Source organism: Diceros bicornis, chromosome 2 (genome assembly GCF_020826845.1).
Source record: "Diceros bicornis minor isolate mBicDic1 chromosome 2, mDicBic1.mat.cur, whole genome shotgun sequence".
In the NCBI taxonomy this organism is placed as follows: domain Eukaryota; kingdom Metazoa; phylum Chordata; class Mammalia; order Perissodactyla; family Rhinocerotidae; genus Diceros; species Diceros bicornis.
In genome coordinates, this window is record NC_080741.1 from 64,528,165 (window position 1) to 64,550,952 (window position 22,788).

At 36.7% G+C, this 22,788-nt stretch overlaps 1 protein-coding gene across 4 annotated transcripts in view; it reads right to left on the reverse strand.

The window, feature by feature from the left end:
* Positions 1–22,788, reverse strand: part of MAGI1 (membrane associated guanylate kinase, WW and PDZ domain containing 1) — a 630,558-nt gene that overhangs the window by 89,334 nt on the left and 518,436 nt on the right. For all 4 annotated transcript variants that reach the window (XM_058562542.1, XM_058562531.1, XM_058562564.1 and 1 more), the window contains exons 4-7: positions 20,427–20,633; positions 16,413–16,611; positions 5,982–6,064; positions 1,740–1,775 (exon numbers count right to left, since the gene is read on the reverse strand). In XM_058562542.1, coding sequence (XP_058418525.1) covers positions 1,740–1,775; positions 5,982–6,064; positions 16,413–16,611; positions 20,427–20,633 — 525 coding nt within the window. The remainder of the gene's footprint in view (positions 1–1,739; positions 1,776–5,981; positions 6,065–16,412; positions 16,612–20,426; positions 20,634–22,788) is intronic.

A 22,788-nucleotide genomic window follows, 5' to 3' on the forward strand; every position in this document is an offset into this window, starting at 1 on the left:
TCAAACTTCCGTAGAAGCAGATAAGGTTGTGCCCTAAGCACAGCTGTATTATCTCCACCAGCCGCCCACAGATGGCAGTGGTCACTCACATATATTTAGTGAGGTAGCAAGAGTGGTTTAAATTGGTTCAACAAATGATTAAGGCACTCATTTTGTGTCTGGAAAACCTAATTCTGCCTTTTTCAATTACTTCATCTAATATCACCAGCTTGATAAATTTTTTTTGATAAAATTAGTTCCAAATTGTTCTATTACACAGGTTGAATCTGAAGTCATTCCTACCACAATGACCACAAGGGCAACTTATTAAACACCTTTAAAAATAGATCTGGGGCCAGCCCCGTGGCGTAAGCGGTTAACTGCGCGCGCTCCGCTGTGGCAGCCCGGGGTTCGCCAGTTTGGATCCCAGGCACACACCGATGCACTGCTTGTCGAGCCATGCTGTGGCAGTGTCCCATATAAAGTAGAGGAAGATGGGCATGGATGTTAGCTCAGGGCCAGTCTTCCTCAGCAAAAAAGAGGAGGATTGGCATCAGATGTTAGCTCAGGGCTGATCTTCCTCACAAAAAATAAATAAATAAAAACATAAAAATAGATCTATCAATAGATCTATATGCCCAACATTGCTGGCATATTCATCAATTACAACAGGATATGCCCCAAAGATTAAGAAAAACAGAGATAAATTCTATTATAATCCTAGTCAACCATGACTGATTATCTATATAACAAAAACAAAATTGAATGAAAACAATAATCTGTATAAATATTTATATTTTCAGTTCTTAAGGCAATCTCAAATATTCTATGGCTGATTCAATAAACTCAGCACAGTTCCATCCATATTGATGTTAAACAGTCTTCTATTTTAAAAATACACTATGGTCAACTTTCAATCAGCCAAGGCTTTCACGTGTAGTTTAGTCGAAATTTGTGCTTTCCCATCTATCTTTCTGTAGATGCATCAGATGAAATGCATACTAATTTTAATACTGTTAAAAGCTGAACATAAAACATTTAACTTAGTGGGGAACATAATTCAATATATTCCAACAGCAAAGATAAAAGAGTTTGGCATTATCTGCTCGTGTAAATTACCTCTAAACTGTAATAGCTAGAGTAGTCAAAACCAGATTTACATTGATACACACCCTTTAAGGAAAATGGCACATATAAACCTTGTATCTGGTTTTCAAACAATTCACTACAATTACAAGTCAACATGTGGCCTGTGACTTAATAACAACACAATACTAAGATTTAACTATTCAATTAATCACTGAAACTGCTGTACTGCTGTTAGTCCCACAAAGATCTTTAAATTGGTCTGGTGCGTTTCGCTTGTTTTGCATTTTTGTATTCCCCATGAAGATAACCTTCCACACCAAACAAATAAAGAAATGAGGCCGAGATAGGCTATATGCGAGTCCAAGAAACACAGCAAGTTATCTATCTCCTTGATTTTTTCTTAATCCTCAATTTCTAAGACAACCTAGCACCAATTTGCTAACTCTCATTCTAGTCTCAATTCACTCAGACTTTTTTGTAGACACAACTTATTACAACTCTGCGTGATGCCTGCAGTCAGACACAGGGGTAGTAAGATTGACCTTTCACAGATAAGCGGGAATGAAAATCATAATTGGAGAAGTGCAAACGAAAGAAACTGAGAGATTAAGCAATTCACCGGAGACAAAACCATTCAGGCAACTCATGCAGCAGCAGCCGGCTGGGTTTACCTAGTTCACCGTCCAGCTCCTCGGTGTGGACCCCTTCTTCTCCAAAGGAATAGCAGGAATGAGACAGAAAAGAGAGAAAGAAAAATTCAGACACCAGCACCAAGGAAGAAACTCCCCTCAGAAAAACAGCAGCAAACACATCACTTTGTTTTGTCCTTACCTGCATTGGGGCTTATTTCATTGGCTTGGCTAGTAAACTCAAGACCTCAGTGTAAATCACAAAACGGTTAAGAGCTGATATTGGTAACATAATTATATGGCTCATTTCCCTGCATGTCAAAAGAGGGTTTGATTGGTTGTAAAAGATGACAAATACCTTTGCAGTTTCAACCTTCTTAAGTGGGAACACTTAATACAGACCTTATTTCGACCAAACAAATGCGTTAGACCTTTCAATATTAGTCCTTTTAACCCTTCAATAATCTTCTGATCGGTGAAGCAATTATACTCACAATTAAAGCATTACTTAACGTATAAATAATCCTGCTGCCTGAAAAATGGAAGGTAAGGCAAAATTGAGAATGCAGATTGTAAAATGAGCTACACTTCAATGTCTTTCAGTAGGAGTTAGAAAGATGAGTTATGTCATGATGATGTACATTAGGGAAGCAAGGCTTGAAGGCTGCCCTGAAAGGAGTATCAGGGGCCAGAGTTTACTTTATATAAGATTTCTAAGTCAAACAGCTCAGAAATATTGGAATGAAAATGTTCTCAATAATTTCAGTGAGCAAAACAAGTCAAGATCCTTTCCAATCTTGATCTCCTTTTGCTGTCATTTTATCATTACTAAGAGAACGTGGGACAGCACACAAAAAATCATTTCATACATCAAGTCTCTCTAGCTACAGAGTGGGTGGCTGTCCTCTCCACTGTAAGCTCTACAAACACAGACATCAAGCCTGTTTTCACTACCGCAATATGCCCGATGTCTAGTGTAGTTTTTGGTACATGGTAGGTACTAAATATTTCTCAAATGAATGCATGAATGAATGAATTAATTATTGACTTTAGTAACCAACATAGCCCTATCCACATTTTAAACTCTTCATTTAAAAACTATCCAACTGCCAACAGTGAGTTTTGACACCGGCATTGTTTCTTAAAAATGGAATCTCCTTTACATAAAATGTTTCACATTTTAAAATGCCCATTTGGATATTATCAAACAATATCTTCGGAGGCCTTCACTCATTTCTTTAATAATTATTTAATGAGACCTACCATGTGCCAGTCACTGTGTTAGGTAACAGAGATATCAAAATGAGCACAATCAGACACATCTCTATCCTTTTGGAGGAGGAGACAAGTCCAAAGCTCACATAAATGAAAATAAAACTAAAACCATGATCAGTTCGCTAGAGTAAGACACATAACAGAATGAACTAATCGTAGCTGGGGGCAAGGTCACAGAAAAGTCCCTGAGCTGTAATCTGAAGGATATACAAAACTTAATGAAAAGACTTAAGAGTGAAAAATGACTAGAATTTAAGTTCTCCAAGAGCAGAGCTCTTTGTTTGCTGTGTTTATTGACACATCTGAAGTCCCCAGAACGCACCTGACATAGAGAAGGCACTCAAGAACTATCTGTGCAATGCAAGAGTATTCTGAGAGAGAACTGCATACCTAACTGTCATGGCGCAGGAACCCAATGAGGACTAGTGGGGATGAAGGGCAGAGAGTGGGGAGGAGCGAGAGTGAGATAAGCTGGAGAGGTTGAACCACACAGGGCTCAGAGAGGCAAGATAAGGATCTGGCATTCACTGAGCAGACTGGGAGAGCCACTGAATAGGGCTTGAAGCTGTAGTCAGTGATAACACAATCACATTTACATTTTAAAACACTGTTCTGAGTACAGTGTAAGAAGGAGAGGGACAAGAGCCTGGGTGTGAGGCGAGCATGACCTGGACTAGGATGGTAGACATGGTGAGGAAAATGGTGAATGGATTCCAGAGATATCTGGGAGGCAAAGTGAACTCAGCTAGACATGGGTTAGAAATGGGTGTGAAGAAAATTAACAGGTCAAGGGAGATTCTTACGAATGCATGGATTTACCCTCAACTGAGGTAGGGAACATTTACAGAGGACCAGATTTGGGGGGACAGAGATCATTAGTTGGGTTTTAATCATATTGAGTTTGAAGTCTCTTTGAGACAAACAGTTGGTGTGATCAACCAGGCAGATCAACTTTGGCCTGGAGCTCAAAGGCAAGGTGGAAGGCTTCTAACTGAACTAGATACACAGAAATGACAAAAGGAGTTATACACTGAAGATCAAAATCCAAAACTAGCTTCTCACTTTTTTGAGATAGGAAATATAAAATATAAAATTTTTACAATAAGTACGATGCTATACTGTTACATTCCATGTGCATGTGACCTACAGAGAGTAGAAAGAAATACAGGAACAACACTGTGACCAACAATGTTATTCTTCTTTGTGTCATGATATAAACAACACAAGGCAGCTTTGTGTTAACTGGCAATTGAAAATACAGGTATAGGAACTGATACTTGTCATAGTGGTATAGTCTGGTTATCTATTTATACTGTTTGTATATACAGGCACACAGACATACATATAACTTCTACTAAAAATAGAATATATGAATTCTAATGTTGAAGGGATAATTATTAAACTAACTGCATTTGGTATGAATACATACTTGTGCCAAAGGAAACAACACCAATAATAAGAATTCTAAGAATTAAAAAATTACTAGATTAGGTAACAAAGCCATTCAGTAATTCTACTCAATACTTTTACTACATTCACAGTTTTTCTTAGTAAAAGCTCTTGGAGTCTTCTATCATCCATAAAATTACATTAACAGGCATTTTCATACATTCCCAGTATAACTATAATGGATACTGACATTGAAGATCTTATGGTAATAAGAGTGCCTAAAGTATCTTCAAAATCATCAGGTATCAAATAAAGATTAAATTTTGTTCTGTTAAGTTTTATGGTTAAATGTATTTTACGTTCTGATCTTTGAAAATTGGCCACTTATGTATTATATATTAAACAGAATATATGAATCATCAGGACAGTCCATTACCCCATAAGCTGCAAAATAATGCAGCTGACCACGCCTGTTCCATTCCTTCTTTAGGAAAAGGACTAAGCAACCAAAATAAAATGAGCATCTCAGTCACGCCTTTTTAGTCAGAAGGATTTGTGTTTCCACTTGAAGTCACTCAGATAAATATGAACATGCAATTTTATGTTCATTTCATGTGATCTGCAATCCATGTATAACAGAAGGGTCTTGGAGTACAAAGTTTTGACAGTATTATACTTTACGGGCTTACATTTTCAAACAAATCTCAAGTTTATATATACAACAATTCTGCCCCATAGGATAAATTAATAAAGTTTCACTAGCTTACAATAAAATATGTATTCAATAATTAAACAACTAATTCAAATGCCAGAAATGAATAATGAGTAGCAAAGCAAACCATTTCCCTTTTAATTCATCCACGTCAAAAAGTAATTTTGGTAGAACTTGGGATAGACTTCAGTGTACTGAGAAGGAACACATTTGTTCTGTCTTAATACTTTTTTCATTTTGGAAAAGTAATTAGAAATCCCAAAGCCTTGAAATAAACTTCTTTTAATAGTAACTCTTACAGTCAGTTGATTCTTTTCTGAGATTAATGGGGAGAGCAGGGCTAGGGGTAACACCTCAGTCTTTCTCGGAAGAATACATTTCTTATATATTTAGGATGTAGTCTAAGTTACACAGAGATTCCCAAACAAGTCAAGATCTGCTTTCCCTATTCCAAGACTGGGGAAGTAACAGAGTTATGAAACATGTACAGTTCAAGAAAAGCTCCTAATTTTTTCCTCTAAGACTCTCATAATACAAGGTTAGGATCCAATAGGGAAGTGACTAGGGCATCGTCGGTTTCTACATTCCTTGAGACTTTCTAAAGTTTTCTCCAAGTTCTGGAAGGCAAAAGTTGGATCTTCATTTGAATAGTTTCTGATTGTGCTAAAGTTCAGTTTCTAATGGAGATATTAGTATGATCTGCCTTTATATGTGAACAAATCATTCTTTTAAAACAATTCTACTGATTTCCTTCCTGCTTTTGGAAACCACAATACATTTACTAGAAACTGGATTACCTTTTAAAAACTCACTGTTAAAATCTGGTTGACCTGGCTACAACTCTTTAAAATTTGCATGTGTGAACAAGCCCCCAATTCACTTAAACCAAGATCTTCCTAGCACCTTACCATCATCTTCACACTCTTCCAGAGGCTTCTGCTGCTTGTTCAGGCACCGAGGGTCTAACCAAGATGTTGTTTTTGTGTTATGGCTGCAATCCAAAAACAAAAACAAGCAATTTGTTTGAAAAGAAAACAAGCAAGAAGCCTAATGACAGAGGAATTATATACTCTGGAACATTTGCTCTTTGACCAAAGCAAAGATATTTTTCAACAGCAAACCCAGACCAGAAGAGAGCCCGAGTTTGGAATTATAAAATGGATTGCAAAGGATCTTAGGTAGGCTTTTTACTTACTTAAGATATAATCATTCCATTATGGAAAGCTTAAAATGTAATATCAGTTTTATTTTTGAAAAATGAGTTCCAAATGACACCCCTTATCTATACCGTCTACCCTCGTCTAGAGTGACTTTAGTCTTCATATTTGCCAAAGAGCAAACTCCAATTCATTTTAAATTTGTTTATGACTTAAATCTCGGATGCTGGAATTCACAAAGAAGGCTGCTATTTTACTCATTATATTACATAAGAATTCTCGTCACAGTGTGAAACTACCTCGATCCATGCTACTGGCTCAAAGCTGCTAATACATATCATTAATCACAGAGTCCTTCCTAAATTATAGTTTAGACATAGTGAAGGCAATTCAAAATTACCATCATAAATAGAACCTGGGCCAAGAAAAAGCCTGGAGAAGCTAAACATGTCACCTAACTTCCTTCTGGAGGGCACAGCCTAACTCTAGATGAAGTGTTTCAATAGACACTGACTGGGGCCTTAACAGTCTGAAAGCATACGGGAACATTCCCAAGAATATATACTGCCCTTCAATCATGTTAGAAATGTCACAAGAACGACTGGAAGAATGGACCCAAGCAGGTCAATACACGGGGACACCGTTCTGCTTGAGCTCCCAGTCCACTCCATGCAAGCTAAACAGGAGAGGCAAAGAACTACTAATCTAGTAGCTCTAGCTGCAAACCAGAAACGGAAACAAGAAATTAAAATTTTTTTGAAGGTTAGGTAGTAACCTAAGTTTTTTTGGAAGTCTGAAGTTTAGGTTGTAAACATGTTGAAAAAACTGCCACAGTTCTTTATTTTAGAGTCTTGTTAACTGTTGAAAATCTTATTAATTGTTGAAAGATTATGGCTTAAGTGAAAAACAGAATGTGCAAATGTATAGACACATCATCTCAACTCTGTTAAAAGAAAAAAACCAAATAAATGAAAGGTAATATAGTCACAACTATCACCACCAATACTACTTATTTGTCCACTTACAACTACCAGAATTTGTTCTTTTACATATATGTTACAATTTATTTAACCTTTACAATAACCCCATGAAGAGTGTTAGTAGTACTCAAATTTTTACTCCCCATTTTACAGACGAGAAAACAGGACAGAGAGGTGACGAAATTTGCCCAAGGACACTCAATTGACACATGGCAGAACTGGGAACCAAACTCAGGGAGTCTAACATTAGAACCCATGGTAGGCACTATTCCTACACAGTAAGACAGTAAAAATGGTGAGTGCTGGGAGGGAAGATTATGCATGACTTAATACTTTTTTATTTTGAGATAATTGTAGATACATACTCGGTTATAAGAAAGAACACAGAGAGATCCCACATGCCCTTTATTCAGATCCCATCAATAGTAACATCTTGCAAAACTATAGTACAATGTCACAACTAGGATATTGATATCAATAGTAATAGAAAACAATTTCATCATCACAAGGATCCTTCACGTTGCCCTTTTATAGCCACACTTGGTTCCCTTCCAATCTCTTTCTCTAAAAGCCATTTTTAACCCCTGCCAACCACTAATATGTTCTCCATTTGTATAATTTTGTCATTTCAAAAGTGTTATATAAATGAAATCATACAATACGTAATCTTTTGGGATTGGCATTTTTCATTCAGCATAATTCTCATGGAGGTTGTTGCATGCACCAATAATTAATTCTTTTTATTGCTGAGTAGTATTCTACGGCACCGATGTACCACAGTTTAACCAACGAAGGACATCTGGGTTATTTTCAGTTTTTGGCTATTTGAAATAAATCCATAAACATTCACATACAGGTTTTTGTGTGAACATAAGTGTTCACTTCTCTGGCCAAATGTGCAATTACTGGGTTATACGGAAATTGCTTGTTTAGTTTTTTAAGAAACTGCCAAACTGTTTTCTAGAACACCATACAATTTGTATGGTGTATGAGTGATGTATGAGTGATCCAGTTTCTCTGCATCTTTGCCATCATTTAGTGTTGTTACTATTTTTTATTTTAGTCATCCTCATAGGCATGTAATGATATATCATCACGGTTTTAACTGCATTTGCCTAATGGCTAATGATGGTGAACCTTTTTTCACACGCTTATATGTCACGTGCATATCCTCTTCAGTGAAATGTCTGTTCATGTCCTCAGCTCATTTTCCAATTGAATGGTGTGGTATTTTTACTGTTGAGTTTTAAGAGTTCTTTATATATTCTAGATACCAGCACTTTTTCAGATATGGAGTTTGCAAATATTTTCTGCCAGTCTGTAGTTTCTATTTTCATCCTCTTACCAGGGTCTTTTGTGAAGCAGGAGTTTCTCATTTTAATAAAGTTGAAGCTATCAATTATTCCTTTTAGGGATCATGTTTTTAATATCAAGTCTAAGAACTCCCTGCCTATTCCTAGATCTCAAAGACTTTTCTGTTTTTTCTCTAAAAGTTTGATTGCTTTATGTTTTTACATGTAAGTCTGTGATGATCTATTTTGAGTTAATTTTTTTTGTATAGGTGTGATGTTTAGTCTGAGGTTAAGTTACTTGCCTCTGGCTACACACTTGCTCCAGCATCATTTTATTGAAAAGGCTATCTTCCCTGCATTGAACTGCTTTCTCATTTTTGTTGAAAATCAGCCAGACACATTTGTGGGTCTGTTTCTGGGTTCCATTGACCTATATATCTATTTCTTCATCAATACCATAAGTCTTTATTACTGTGGCTATATAATACGTTTTGATATTGGGTAGACTGATTACTCTGCCTTTATTCTTCTTTTCAAAATTGTTTTAGCTATTCTAGTTCCTTTAGCTTTCCATATAAATTTTAGAATAAATTTGTCTGTATCCACAAGAAAACCTCACTGAGATTTTGACAGGAATTGCATTAAACCTGTATATCCATTTGGGGAGAGTGACATCTTTACTATATCAATTCTGAGTCTTTCAATCCATGAATAGAGTCTGTCTCTCCACTTATATAGACTTTCTTTGATTTCATTCATCAGCGTTTTGTAGTTTATGGCACACAAAATCCTGTACATGTTTTGTTAGATTTATACCTAAGTGGTATTTCTTTTTTGAAGTAAATGTGAATTATATTGTGTTTTGAATTTTGTTGTCCACGTATTCATTGCTAATATACAGATATACAATTGATATTTGTACGCTTATCTTTTATCTTGCAATCTTGTTGACCCCACCTCTTCTAGAATTTATTTGTACATTTCTTTTGATTTCCTATATAGATAATCATGTAATCTGCAAAGACGGGTAGTTTTATTCCTTCCTTTTCACTCTGTATGTCTTTTATTTCCTTTTCCTGCTTTATTATCCTGGTTAGAACTTCCAGCACGATGCTGAATAAGAGTGGTGACAGCTAATATCCTTGGCTTGTTCTCAATCTTGTAAGGAAAGTATTTTGTCTCGCACCATTAAGTATAATGTTAGCTGAAGGTTTTTTGTAGATGTTCTTCATCAAGTCAAGAAAATTCCCCTCAATTCTTATTTTCCTGACTATTTTTAGCATGAATGAGTGCTGAATTTTGTCAAATGCTTTTAGTGTATTGATGAATATGATCATGTGTTTTTTTCCTTCAGTTTCTTAATATAGTGGATTACATGGATTAATTTTTCAAATATTAAACCAGTCTTGCAACCCTGGAATAATTCTCACTTGGTCATGCTGTATAATTCTTTTACTATATTGCTTAATGCTATTTGCTAAAATTTTGTTACAGATTATTGATCTATATTCATGAGGCTATTGCTCTGCAGTTTTCTTTTTTCTTGTTATTGTCCTTGCTTGTTTTTTGTAACAGGATAACACTAACCCCATAAAAATAATTGGGCAGTGTTCCTCCTCTTCTACTTTCAGGAAGAGATTACATAGAAACAGTGTTAATTCTTCTTTGAACAGTCCTCCAGCGAAAGCATCTGGTTCTGGAGATTTCTTTTCCAGGAGTTTTTAAATGACAAATTTGTTTTCCTAAATAGTCATAGGGCTATTTAAATTGTCTACTCCATACTGGATGAGGAATTGGTCCGTTTCATCTAAGTTGTCAAATTTATGTGTGTAGACCTGTTGGCAGCACTCTCATTATCTTTTTGATGTCTTCAGGGTCTGCAAGGATTCCCTGTTTAATTCCTAATATTGGTAACCTGTGTCTTCTCTCAATTTTTCTCTGTCAGTCTTACCAGAGGTTCTTCAATTTTATTAATCTTTTTGAAAAATCAGCTGCTTGTTTCATTGCTTTTATCTATTGTTTTTGTTTTCCATTTCACTGATTTCTGTTCTTTATTTCTTTCCATCTGCTTATTTCAAATTTAATTTGCTCTTCTTTTCCTAGGTTCTTGAGTTGGGAGCTTAGTATGCTGATTTGAAACTTTTCCTCTTTTCTAATATATGTGTTGAGTGCTATAAATTTACCTCTCAGCACTGCTCTGGCTGCATCCCACCTATTTGAATATACTATATTTTCATTTTCATTCAGTTCATTTTTTTTTTTTAATTTCCCTTGAGACTTCTGCTTGACCCATGGATTATTTAGAAGTGTGTTGTTTAGTTTCTAAGTGTTTGGAAATTTTCCTACTTTACTTGATATTAATATGCAATTCTTGCTTTCTTCTGATTAATGTTTCAAGATATGTTTTTTCCAGACTATTACTTTCAATTTACCAATATTGTTTTATTTGAAATAAGTTTTTGTAGAAAATATATAGTTTGGTCATGTTTTTCAGTCTCTTTGCCATTCTCTCTCTCTCAACGGCTGTAGTTAGTTAAATTCATTTAAAGTAACTGTTGATATGCTAGGGCTTCAGTTTTCCATTTTGTACTCTATTTTCTATTTGTTCTGTTTTTTTCCACCATTTGAAGACACAGTGAGAAGATGGCTGTCTATAAACCAGGAAGCAGGTCCTCATCAGACACGAATCTGCTGGTGCCTTGATCTTGGACTTTCCGGCATCCAGAACTGTGAGAAATAAATGTTTACTATTTAAGCCACCCAGTTTATGCTATTTTTGTTACAGAGCACAGACAAAGACTATACAGTATGCATGTATATTTATGTATGTATGTATGTGTGTGTATATATATATACACACACACATATCTCTACCCATATCGCTTTACCTTCCATCATTTATAATAAAATTGTCTTAAATGCTTTCTCTACACGCATTTAGAAGCATATTATAGTGTTATAACTTTTGCTTCAACTCACAAACTTAATTTGAAAAGCTCAAGGAGAAAAGAAAATGTATTTTATTTACCTGTATTTTTACTCTTTCCATTGTTCTTTCTTCCTGATATTCCAGGATTATTTTTTTTACAATTTTGTTTAGAGGATGTCCTTCAGCCATTCACTTAAGACAGGCCTGCTGGTGACAAATTCTCTTAGTTTTCCTTCATCTAAGAATATCTTGATTTCTCCTTCATTTTCACTGGATATAGAACTCAAGGTTGATTCTTTTTTTCCTTCAGCACCTGAAAAGTGCTGTGCTGCTTCCTTCTGGTCTCTGTGGCTTCTAATGAGAAATATATTGTTATTTGAATCATCTCATCCACATAAGAAATGTGTCATTTCTCTCATTGCTTTCAAGATATTCCTTTGTCTTCCGTTTTCAGAAGCTCGACTACAGTGTGTCTTGGTATAGTTTTCTTTGGGTTTATCCTGATTGGGTTCACTCAGCTTCTCTGTAGTTTATTTCTTTGGCCAAATTTGGGGAATTTTTTCTTCAAGTACTTTTACAGCTCTACCTACTTTCTCTTCTCCTGGGACTCCAATAACATAAACATTAGATCTTTTGTTATTGTTCCAAAAGCCCCTGAAGCTGTGTTCTTTTTTTTAAGTCGATTTTCTCTCTGTTCAGATTGGGCAATTTCCATTTTCCATCTTCAAGTTTACTGATTCTTTCCTCTCTCCCCTCCATCCTGCTGTTGAATCCATCTACTGAGCTTTTTATTTTGATTATTGTATTTTTCAGTTCTAAACTTTCCTTTTTTATATTTTTTTTGATGAGGAAGATTCGCCATGAGCTAACATCTGTTGTCAATCCTCCTCTTTTTCTTCTTTGTTTTTTCCTTGAGGAAGATTAGCCCTGAGCTAACATCTCTGCCAATCTTCTTCTACCGTATATGTGGGGCACTGCCACAGCATGGCTGGTGAATGGAGTAGGTCCGTGCCTAGGATCCAAACCCACAAACACGGGCTGACGAAGCAGAGTGCGCAGAACTTTAACCACTTGGCCACAGGGCCAGGCCCTAAACTTTCCATTTTTTATATCATCTATTGTTTTGCTGAGACTTTTTTTTTTTTTGCTGGAACTTTCTGTTTTTCTATTTGTTTCAAGCATGTTTATAATCGTTCATTGAAGTACTTTTATAATGGCTGCTTTAAAATCTTTGTCAGATCATTCTAACATCTCTGTCATCTTGGTGTTGGCATCTACTGATTATCTTTCTTCCCTCAATTTAAGATTTTCCTGGTTCTTGGTATAACAGGTGATTTTGTTCTTAAAATCTGGACATTTTGGTTATCATGTTATAGCACTTTGGATCTTATGTGAACCTTCTATTTTAGCTGGCTTTCCCTGACGCTGCTGCAGCAGGGGAAGGGGGCGGTACCACCTGTTATTTCTCAGTGGAGGCAGAAGTTCAGGGTCCCTACTTGGCCTTCGTTGTCACCCAAAGGAGTGAGGAGCTTCTTGGTACTGCTGGGTGGGATGGGAGTTCCAGTTGCCCCTAGACCTCCACTGATACCACAATGGGATTTGGGGGTCAGGGGAAAGAGGAGCCTCATTACTGCTCCCAACTTCGCTTCTACCGACTCCATGCGGAGGGAGGGAGGCTCTTTATTACTGGATGGTGGTGAAAATCCTGACTCTGGCACTACCCCAGCAGGAGGAGGGAGGCCACCTCATTACTGCCAGGTCAGGGTGGAAGTCCAGGCTCCCCACTTGGTGGTCTCCATTGAATCCCCACTTGTTACTGCCTGGGTACAAGCAAAGTCCCAGCTCTCTACTGAGCCTTTTTGACACTACCCTGGCAAAGAGGTTTGGGCTTCTAGTTACAGCCTATGGAGGGTGGAGGACTAGGCTTCTCATCTGACCTTTGCTGGCAGGGGTGGGACCACAGGTTTTTCTGTGTTGTTGGCTGGAGCACAGCGGTCATTCAATAAAAGTGTTCTGTCCCGTAGGATGCCCCCTTCCTGGTCCTCTGGCTAGAGAGGGTTTCTTTTTGTCTCCACCTATTGGTTTTCTGGGTTACTGGCTTCTTCAGCTCCAAGTCTGGGATGTACAGGGTGAAAGGAAAACTCAGGGAACTTGTCACCTGTCATTCCTTTGATCCCAAGCTCCCCAGCCAATCTGCCTTAATTATTCCTCCTTCCAAGTCTTCTTATGTTTATTTTCTATATAATGCCCAGAGTTTATAAGCGTGTGCTTAATTTTTTAATGTTCTTTTAAAATTTCAGTATTTCTTAGATTTCGCATAAACTGTAAAACTAAAATACACACACATACATAAAACAAGGTAGATCTGATTCCATAGAAATTTAACTTGCTATTCAATATAAGATACTCTAAGATGAAGTTCTTCAGAATGAAGGACACCTGAAAACTCATTAACCATGACATATAATTTAGGCTAAAATATAAATGGTATGTATCTAATCACTTAATATCTATGGAATTTGATAGCTGCAGACGAAATCCCATAGTTGTCATAATAAGCCATACTCTTGTATAATTTTTCTATTAAACATTAGGCCAACGAAACATTGGCTTAGGGCCAGCCCCGTGGCTTAGCGGTTAAGTGCAAGCGCTCCGCTGCTGGCGGCCCAGGTTTGGATCCCGGGCGCGCACCGACGCATCGCTTCTCCAGCCAAGCTGAGGCCGCGTCCCACATACAGCAACTAGAAGGATGTGCAGCTATGACATACAACCATCTACTGGGGCTTTGGGGGAAAAAATAAATAAATAAATAAAATTAAGAAACATTGGCTTAGCATCGGTTAAAAGCTACATTAGATTATGAAAAGTAAGCAAATCTCTGTACTCATAGTTCTATAAGTCAGCCAGAGTTTTGGGGGCTAGTATTTCACTAATCACGCAAATGACCAACTTTCTTTTCTCAAATTATCAAGTCAGTCTTGAGCAAAATTATTGGTACATTCTTTTCCAAGAATTTGAGTTTCACATGTTTCTCTGTATCAGGAATGCCTGTTATATTTTGCTTTTCTCAACATAATTCTTCCTTACTAATAGACATAATTTCAGAAGTAATTTATTGCAAAAGATAAGTACAAAATCCTGAGCTTACAGTTGGCATCCACTTTTATAACAAGGTTTAAACTTCTCTGTGATAACCAAAGATGATGATGAGGAAAATGGTAACAGCAATAATAATGCCCACTAACTGGTACTAGTTCAAGTACTTTACATCCATTATCTCATTGAATTCTCATGACAATCTGACAGGGCATGTATGATTCATAATATTCATGTCCTTTACAGATATGGAAAATTGAGATGCAAAGCGGTAAACCTAAGTTCCCCAGGTCACACAACTACTAAGTGGTGGAAGCAACGTGACTTTTTAGGTGAGCTCTTAACCACCATAATTCCCTGATTCGAAAAAAAGGACTACATCTTCTAACCCTGTCTTTAATAAGCATTTGTTGTTAACGTGAAGACAGAAACGTGGATTGTCCCCCTCTTCTGGTTGGAAAAGAACACACAAGCTCTAGTTCACTTATCTCAGATTTCTTAGGTGGATCTGAAAGAGTATGTTCTAAGACCCAAGTCTTTTCCCTCACTCCCATGTCTTGAGGAGAATTACACGTTCTTAACGTTCTTATCTTCATTGACTTTTCTAATCACAAAGTATATGTGCAAATCTATATTTAAATGGAATTATATACTCAAACCACACAGAAATGTATAATGTGTTAGAAAATAAATTCCTTACTTAACTCAAACTCAAGTGTTAATACATACTTCCAGAATTTTTCTATACATAGAGCTCTATCTACATATTCACAGAAACAAGTGTACGCATATAGTCACATAGCACATGTTTGTAAATATCCATATATTTTAAAACAGTGAGATACTTCTTATATTGTTCTGCAATGCCCCCCTTTGTTATCGTTCACTGAAGAGCAGAACTTCAATCTGTTTGAGTATAACAGATTTATCTATGTCTTTGTTTATTTTATAGTTTAACCATTTTCTTTTTTAGTGATACATAAAACTATGGTGAATCTTAATAGAGAATCCTAGCGTCAAAGTATAGCATTTTAAAAATTGACTACTATTGGTTAAGAAATCATATTATCTTAGGTTTTCTAGAATGGTTTCAATTGTATTTTTTTTTCCTTTTTAGTAAAGGTTATTTATTAAATGTTTAACTATATAGAATTTAAGTTTTATACTTTTGAAAGACTTTTCACATCTATATATTCTCAAACTTCAATCCATACACTTTGCACCATGTAAAAAAAATAACCTAAAATGGATCACAGACATAAATTAAAATTTAAAACTATAAAACTTCTAAAAGAAACATAACAGAAAATGACTGCTTTATAACTTTTGGTTAGGTAAAGATTTCTTAGCTACTACACTACAAGCATAATACACAAAAGAAAAAAATTAATAAGTTAGACTGTCAAAACTATGAACTTCTGGCTCTGTGAAAGACATAGTTAACACAGTAAAAACAAAACTCAGACTTAGAGAAAATGTTTGCACATCACAAATGTGATAAAGGAATTGTATCCAGAATAAATGAAGAACTCTCAAAACTCAACAAAAAGAAAATGGCAACCCAATTAAGAAAAAAAGAGGATTTACCTATTCTTAATGGCTAAATGTATTCTTTATACATTATATTACAGTCTACATATACACCATAATCTAACTAACCCTTTAGGGAAATTAATAACCTTATGCTTCCTCAAGCTTTCCAGACTCAATTATTAGGATGCTATGCTAATTGCTTTCTTTCGTACAAAGCTTGTTAAATTGTATAAGAGAATCAGTGTGTGATCAATCCTTTTATGTTTAATTTACATCTGTAGCTGCTAGAGAGAGTGAAGGAAGGGGAAGAAAGAAAGAGAGAGGTTGAGGTAGAAATAATGGTATACTTTACTCTATAAAATAGACTTCTCCATTTTCGGTATAGGCCATCTCCCAGTTCTCAGGTAGAGGACCTAAATTATCCTCTGCAGAAAGAGGTAGGTATTGAGGGAACTTCTGAGAAGGGTCCGTGATGGGAGCAGCGATGACCCTACTATTCACAGGCGGTAGCGTTTCTTGGAGAGTGTGCTCTTCTTGGTCACCAGAATCGGCTGTTTAATCATGGGGAGAGAGAAAGAGGAAAAAAAAAATCATCAGCAGTACCCCAAGCCAGGGAGTTCACAACTGTATGCATCTATATTCTTAAAAACCCTCATCCTTTCCTAATTGCTGATCATTGACTATATTTTGTTTTATTGAGATGAAAGTTCTTTTAATAGAAAGCATCAAAATGATGGACCAAATTTATTTTACCTAAAAAGAAAGAAGAGAAAAATATGCTTGAACATTGCATTGCTCACGATCTTAGAAATGTCAAAGAAGAAACAAATTCATGACTCAAACCCTAAAGTCTCCTAAATTAAGAAGGCCATCAAAACACAGACTGAGTCGCACTCTCATTCCAGAGTATCATTTGATTTCAGAACTCAGAAGACTTTTGGGGGCAAGAAAAAAGTCCACGATGAAAACACAGATATAAAAGCATTATTGTCCATTTTGTATAAGTTATTGAAAACATTTTTGGTACACAATGGTAAAGATCAAAGACTGACAAATCAAGCTACAAAGTAGACAAAAGTTTAGAATATAGTGACAGCTATACCAGTGAGTCAGATTTGAGCCTCTTTTGGAAAAGCGAGGAGAATGTTTCTATGCAAATCAAGATAGTTCCCCCTAGAACAGTATTATGTGGGTAGACTGATTTGACTTAGGTCTTAAAAGAAGGCTCTAAGTACATAAGTCTCCTTGCCTTCTTATTAACTAGAAACATCAAGAGGTGATGTCATCAAAGTATGCACAAACGGCATTGTTGACATTCTGGTTGAATTTTTATTGAAGGCAATGATATTAAATGTCAATCTCCATGGGGCTTTAAAACATAATAATCAGGGGATGTAGTTATTTTCTATCTCCCATAGTAATTCTCCTGTAGACATTTCTGATTTACTGAAAGCAGACTGAGGAATAATAAAAGGCTGTTTTCAAATCTTCCTCTAATGAGTAGCTCCCAATGACACACATGAGAATGAAGGTAATCCAAAAGCTGGATGGAGGACATGTTGAGACTATTAAACAACCACCTCCACCAAAATTCTACCACCGCTGAGAAGGCTGCCTGTGCTCTCCTTGCCCTGCATCTATTCCCTCTTCTTCTGGTACCAGCACTCAGATCTCCCTTTGGAAATCACCCCCTCCATTCCAGGTCCAGGTGGTCCAGATGGGGACTGGACCACGCCTAACTCACGCAGTGGGCCCAAGTTGCATTCCTATCACTCTTGCCTTTGTGAATGGGTCAGGCACATGACATAATCCAAGGCAAACCAATGAATGTCAGGCATGGAAGTGTCTGCTGGAATCATGAAGCAAGAGGTGGCCTCTTGATACTGAAGTTATTAAACTGACAGGTACTCATGCTGCAGGTGCTGATGGCCTTCTTGACACAGCTTGGCAAGACCTGCCTGGGAATTAAGCCCACAAAGAGGAAAGCAAAGATAAAAGATAAAGTTGCCTAATACCACTGACTGAGCCTCTGATTTCATCTCTCAAGACAAGTTCTCTCTCTGTTCATCTTATTGGCTTTCTTGGTGTTAAGAAAGGAATCTGAAGAAGACAATCAGGTGCCACTTGGCTTTCTGTTTTGGCAGAAACTAACGATCAGACTGACTTCAGCAACGATGTCCTGGGCCCGGAAGTTTTTCTTTGATGCCAGGATTTCAACTGAGGATTTTATGGGGTCAGATTTTTTGAGGCATGGCTTCAAGAGACAGAGATTTACAGTAATTAGAAATAGGAAAAGCATCAAGACCTACAGTCAACTACCCCTACTTTGTTCTTGCTTTCTACCAAGAAATCTACTTAATAAAAGGAAGACAAATAAAGGCACATATGCTTCTTGGGGACCATGCAGTCAGCATGGCAGAACTATTTCATGGCACGTTACCCCCAAGGTCTTCTGTTTCCATGACTACATCTATGTTCTAGGTTATATCGAGATTTGCTATCCTTATTTGTTGAAAGATCAGGACATTAAAGTGTTAGCTACTTTTTAAAAGAAATATTGACATTTTTCATAATCTGCTTTCATATCAGTCGGGACTACTATAAATGGATAAAATACGTCTAAGTACATGAAATTAACTGATTTCAAAAAAATGCATATTTAAAAAGATGGCAAATTTCTCCTAGATATTGCAACTATAGGTCAGCCATTCCATTTTAATTGAGAAAATGGAAATCTTCATCGAATCAAATTCTTAGAGCTGGAAGGGAGAACTCAGAAATGATTTAATCCTATCCAGTCATTTTACAGAGGAGAAAAGTTAGCCACTATGTTCATAATAAGACAACTATCAAGAACCAAGCTAGGATAACAAATCAGGTCTCCTCTTTCTTGATCCACTGCTTCTTGCAGAAGGATTGGGCTACTGTTATGACAATAAAGCAATCAAAATTGTTTTAAACGTCATCTTGACGGTTTCGTTGGGCTGGCTCCGTGGCTTAGCGGTTAAGTGCGCGCACTCTGCTGTTGGGGGCCCGGGTTCGTATCCTGGGCGTGCACCGACGCACCACTTCTCCAGCCATGCTGAGGCCGTGTCCCACATACAGCAACTAGAAGGATGTGCAGTTATGACATACAACTATCTACTGGGGCTTGGGGGAAAAATAAATAAATAAAATTATAAAAAAAATAAAAAATAAAAAAATAAATGTCATCTTGAAGAATTTTAGGCTTTTGAGCTTAATGAAAGAGAAAACCTCAGAGAGGTCCATACAGGCTGGAGAAAGCATTCAACTAATACAAACTTTTCCCTCAATATTCTGTTAGACTTAGTAGTATAAGGGCGAAAATAGAGTTCACTAATTTCTTCTTTACTGGGGCTGAGTCAAATCAAGTAATGTCCGAAGTGTGGTGATGTCAGAAAAGGCCACTATGAGAGGGGAAGATCTCATATGCTGCAGATATGTATAGCAATAACTCTAAAATATTAAAGAAGATATTTAAGAACAGGAAACATAAAAGAAAAAAGATGTTCTTCAAAGTCACAACATTGTAGATTGGAGTTACTCATGTCTTGTACAGTTGTCACATTTTGAGTTGCTAGGTAAGGTCAAACCTTCACAGTGAAAAACATTCTTGAACAGTTCTAGGTCATTGCACTAACCCAAGGAACATACATCATAGCCTCTGTGAATGGGGTTCCCTGGAATTGTGCAATACTCAACCTATACGGAAGTAGATAGCCCTGGATGTATATATAAAGATATAATGCAATCAGTAACACATGCTATTTAACATAGAATGCATATGCAAGATATAATCTTACAGCATTTACTATTTTTCCATCTTTCTCCCTTTTAGGGCATACAGTAAAATATGCATAAGTTAATTGAACACATGATCTATTTCCACTGTATCTCTACTTACAAAGGTATGAGATAAAAAGATGCTGCCAGCCTTCCACACAGCATCAATTGATATTAAACTGTTAAGCAAATTCTCATATTTCTCTTTATAAGCAATCAGCTATAATTATGGAGCAGTGTCAAGACCAAGAAATAAACAAACAAAATGCAAATATTCTTATAGATATCATTTTGAAGAGAAACAAACAATGCTGATTATTCTTGATTCCCTTCTACAGATATTTCCCTCCAGCCCCTTTAAGATATTTGGGTGAGGTTTTTGCAATTTTTGCAATAGTTTTGCAAAGAAGCATGAAAAATAGACCAGTGAAAAGACCACCTCTGCCCCAAGCATTGTGTGGTTGGAGTTTGCATTCTGGCCACACTTTAGAATTCCTCTTGCGAAGAGAAACCACGTAACTCTTTGCAAGCCCATGGAGGGGGAACATGGTCTGGTCTTTACCTGTAAAGCTACTGCTCATTTCAGGAATGTCATCCTCCTCCTCATTCTCTGCAGGGACTATGCCAGCATTTTGCATATCATTGTAGGACTTGGTTCGCTTTGGGGTGGACTGCTTGGAGCCAGACTGAAGGCTTTGCAAGGCATCCGTCGTGATCACTTTCCCACTGACTGGCTGGCTAGGAGGTTTGGGTGTCCCATAATAGTTTCCTAGGTGATGGAGAGACACATTTGCATGTTTCAGAAAGAATACTTTGTTTTTTTCAAGACTTCACATCCAAATCACTCAGCACATTAAAAAAAAATTTAAACTGGAAAACCAGAACAAACTGTATTTCACTTCTGGAATGGGTTAGAAAGGATGTCATTCCTACCCAGCTAGACACGGTGATTTCAAAAGCAAGGGGGAAAGCTGCATTGTTTTGGGGCAAAGAACCTACTAGAGCCAAAAACAAAGGCTGCTGTGCTGAATAGCAAAACTTCATCCTCGTTACATTTGAATTTCAATTGGTCACCTTTTTATATACACGCACCAGCATAACGTTGAATTCAATTTAAAGTGAGCCTCACAGAAAATAAAAAATTCATTAGTGCCGGCACCCTTACAGGCCCACGAAGTTGAGGTCACCTTCCCTTAATAAGCGGACTCAAGAGACTACCAGGGCATTATTTAAAAAGCATGTCAGTGAACACCACGTGGCACCTCTTTAACTGAATGGCAAACTTGACTCTCAGGGTCATGCGGGGTGGAAACAAATCCTTGCCAAGTTTTAACAGAAAACTCTGTGTCAACGGTGGCATGGTACCCCTTATGGGTAACTCTTTTAGTAATTGCCCATGTTCACTTTCAGCCACTTTCTCCCAAAGTTTGGCTCAGGTCTGACTATAGTGTGTTAAGTGATTCTGAGCGGTACCTGGATGGATTTTTACATTTTAATTTTTTATTTTAATAAGTGTGTATATTTTTAAAATGCACTAGAAAAATCTAACTAGTAAGTTATGGTAGTAATATAAAGTTAACTTTTAAAAATCAAGTGAGGGCCGGCCTGGTGGCATAGTAGTTGAGTTCACACGCTCCACTTCATCAGCCTGGAGTTCACAAGTTTGGATCCCAGGGGCAGACCTACACAACCCTCATCAAGCCCTTCTATGGCAGCATCCCATATACAAAATAGAGGAAGACTGGCACAGATGTCAGCTCAGTGACAATCTTCCTGAAGCAAAAAGAGGAGGATTGGTAACAGATTTTAGCTCAGGGCCAATCCTCCTCACTAGAAAAAAAAAAAAAAATTAAGTGAAAAAGCAATATTTTTTAAAATTGACTTTTATTTTTTAATCTTAAAGTTTTGTTAAAAAAGAAACAACAGGCCCAAAATGGAATCATTTGGGCTAAGCCCCAGGACAGAAAACCAAGACTTAGTATCTCACCTAATTGCAGTCTCAGCCTCTCCCAGGAATGCGACATTTAACCAGTCAATCTGGAATTACCTGGTCAGCACTAGTGAGATCATCTGCATGACAGACCCCGGCCTTTCCCCTAAAGGAAGGTGACCCTGCCCTAAAGAATCCTTTCTTTTTTTATGACTTCCTTGTCCTATCCTCTTTTTGCCTTTAAAAATCTTCCGTTTGGTACAGCTCCTCTATTTGATAGATGGGATGCTGCCCAATTCACAAATCACTGAATATAGCCAGTTAGATCTTCAAATTTACTCAATTGAATTTTGTTTTATAATAGATTAAAAAGGCAGCTATATATAATAAGAAGTTAACCAATTGAATAAATCACAGCAATTGTAGTGATGAGTTTCCTTTTGAAAACTTAAGTTAAAAAGTAAGTTATTTTAAAGAAAATTTCAAGTAAATAATAGACTTTATGTTGGGATATGGACAAAATCATGAAGGTGATTCATGAATGACCAAAATTTGAAAAAAATACTGCTTATAATCAATAATATTCTGTGGCTACATGATAAAAAAATCAGCATTAGAATGCTACTGATCCATTTCACCATCTCACATCTTTCAGAATAAGCCCAGAAAGATAAATTATATTGAGCCCTTCAAGAAATCCTAAGCAATGTCTGTAATTTGATGCTTAGTACAGTACAATTTGTAAATAATAAGTCCTGTACACAGTTTCTTCCAAGAATCTCATCCCATTGTCTAACCTCAGTACATAATTATATAAAATACACATTATACAAGCACAAAAGTAAAAAGGAAACAGTTGATATGTTACTCTGCATGAGACACAGAGGTGATGAAGATTTTGCTTTTGTTAACCTTTATAATTAAAATTTCTTTTTTATTAATACTATTTATTTTTTTGAGTCACCAAAATTATGAATGTACACACTCACTTTCT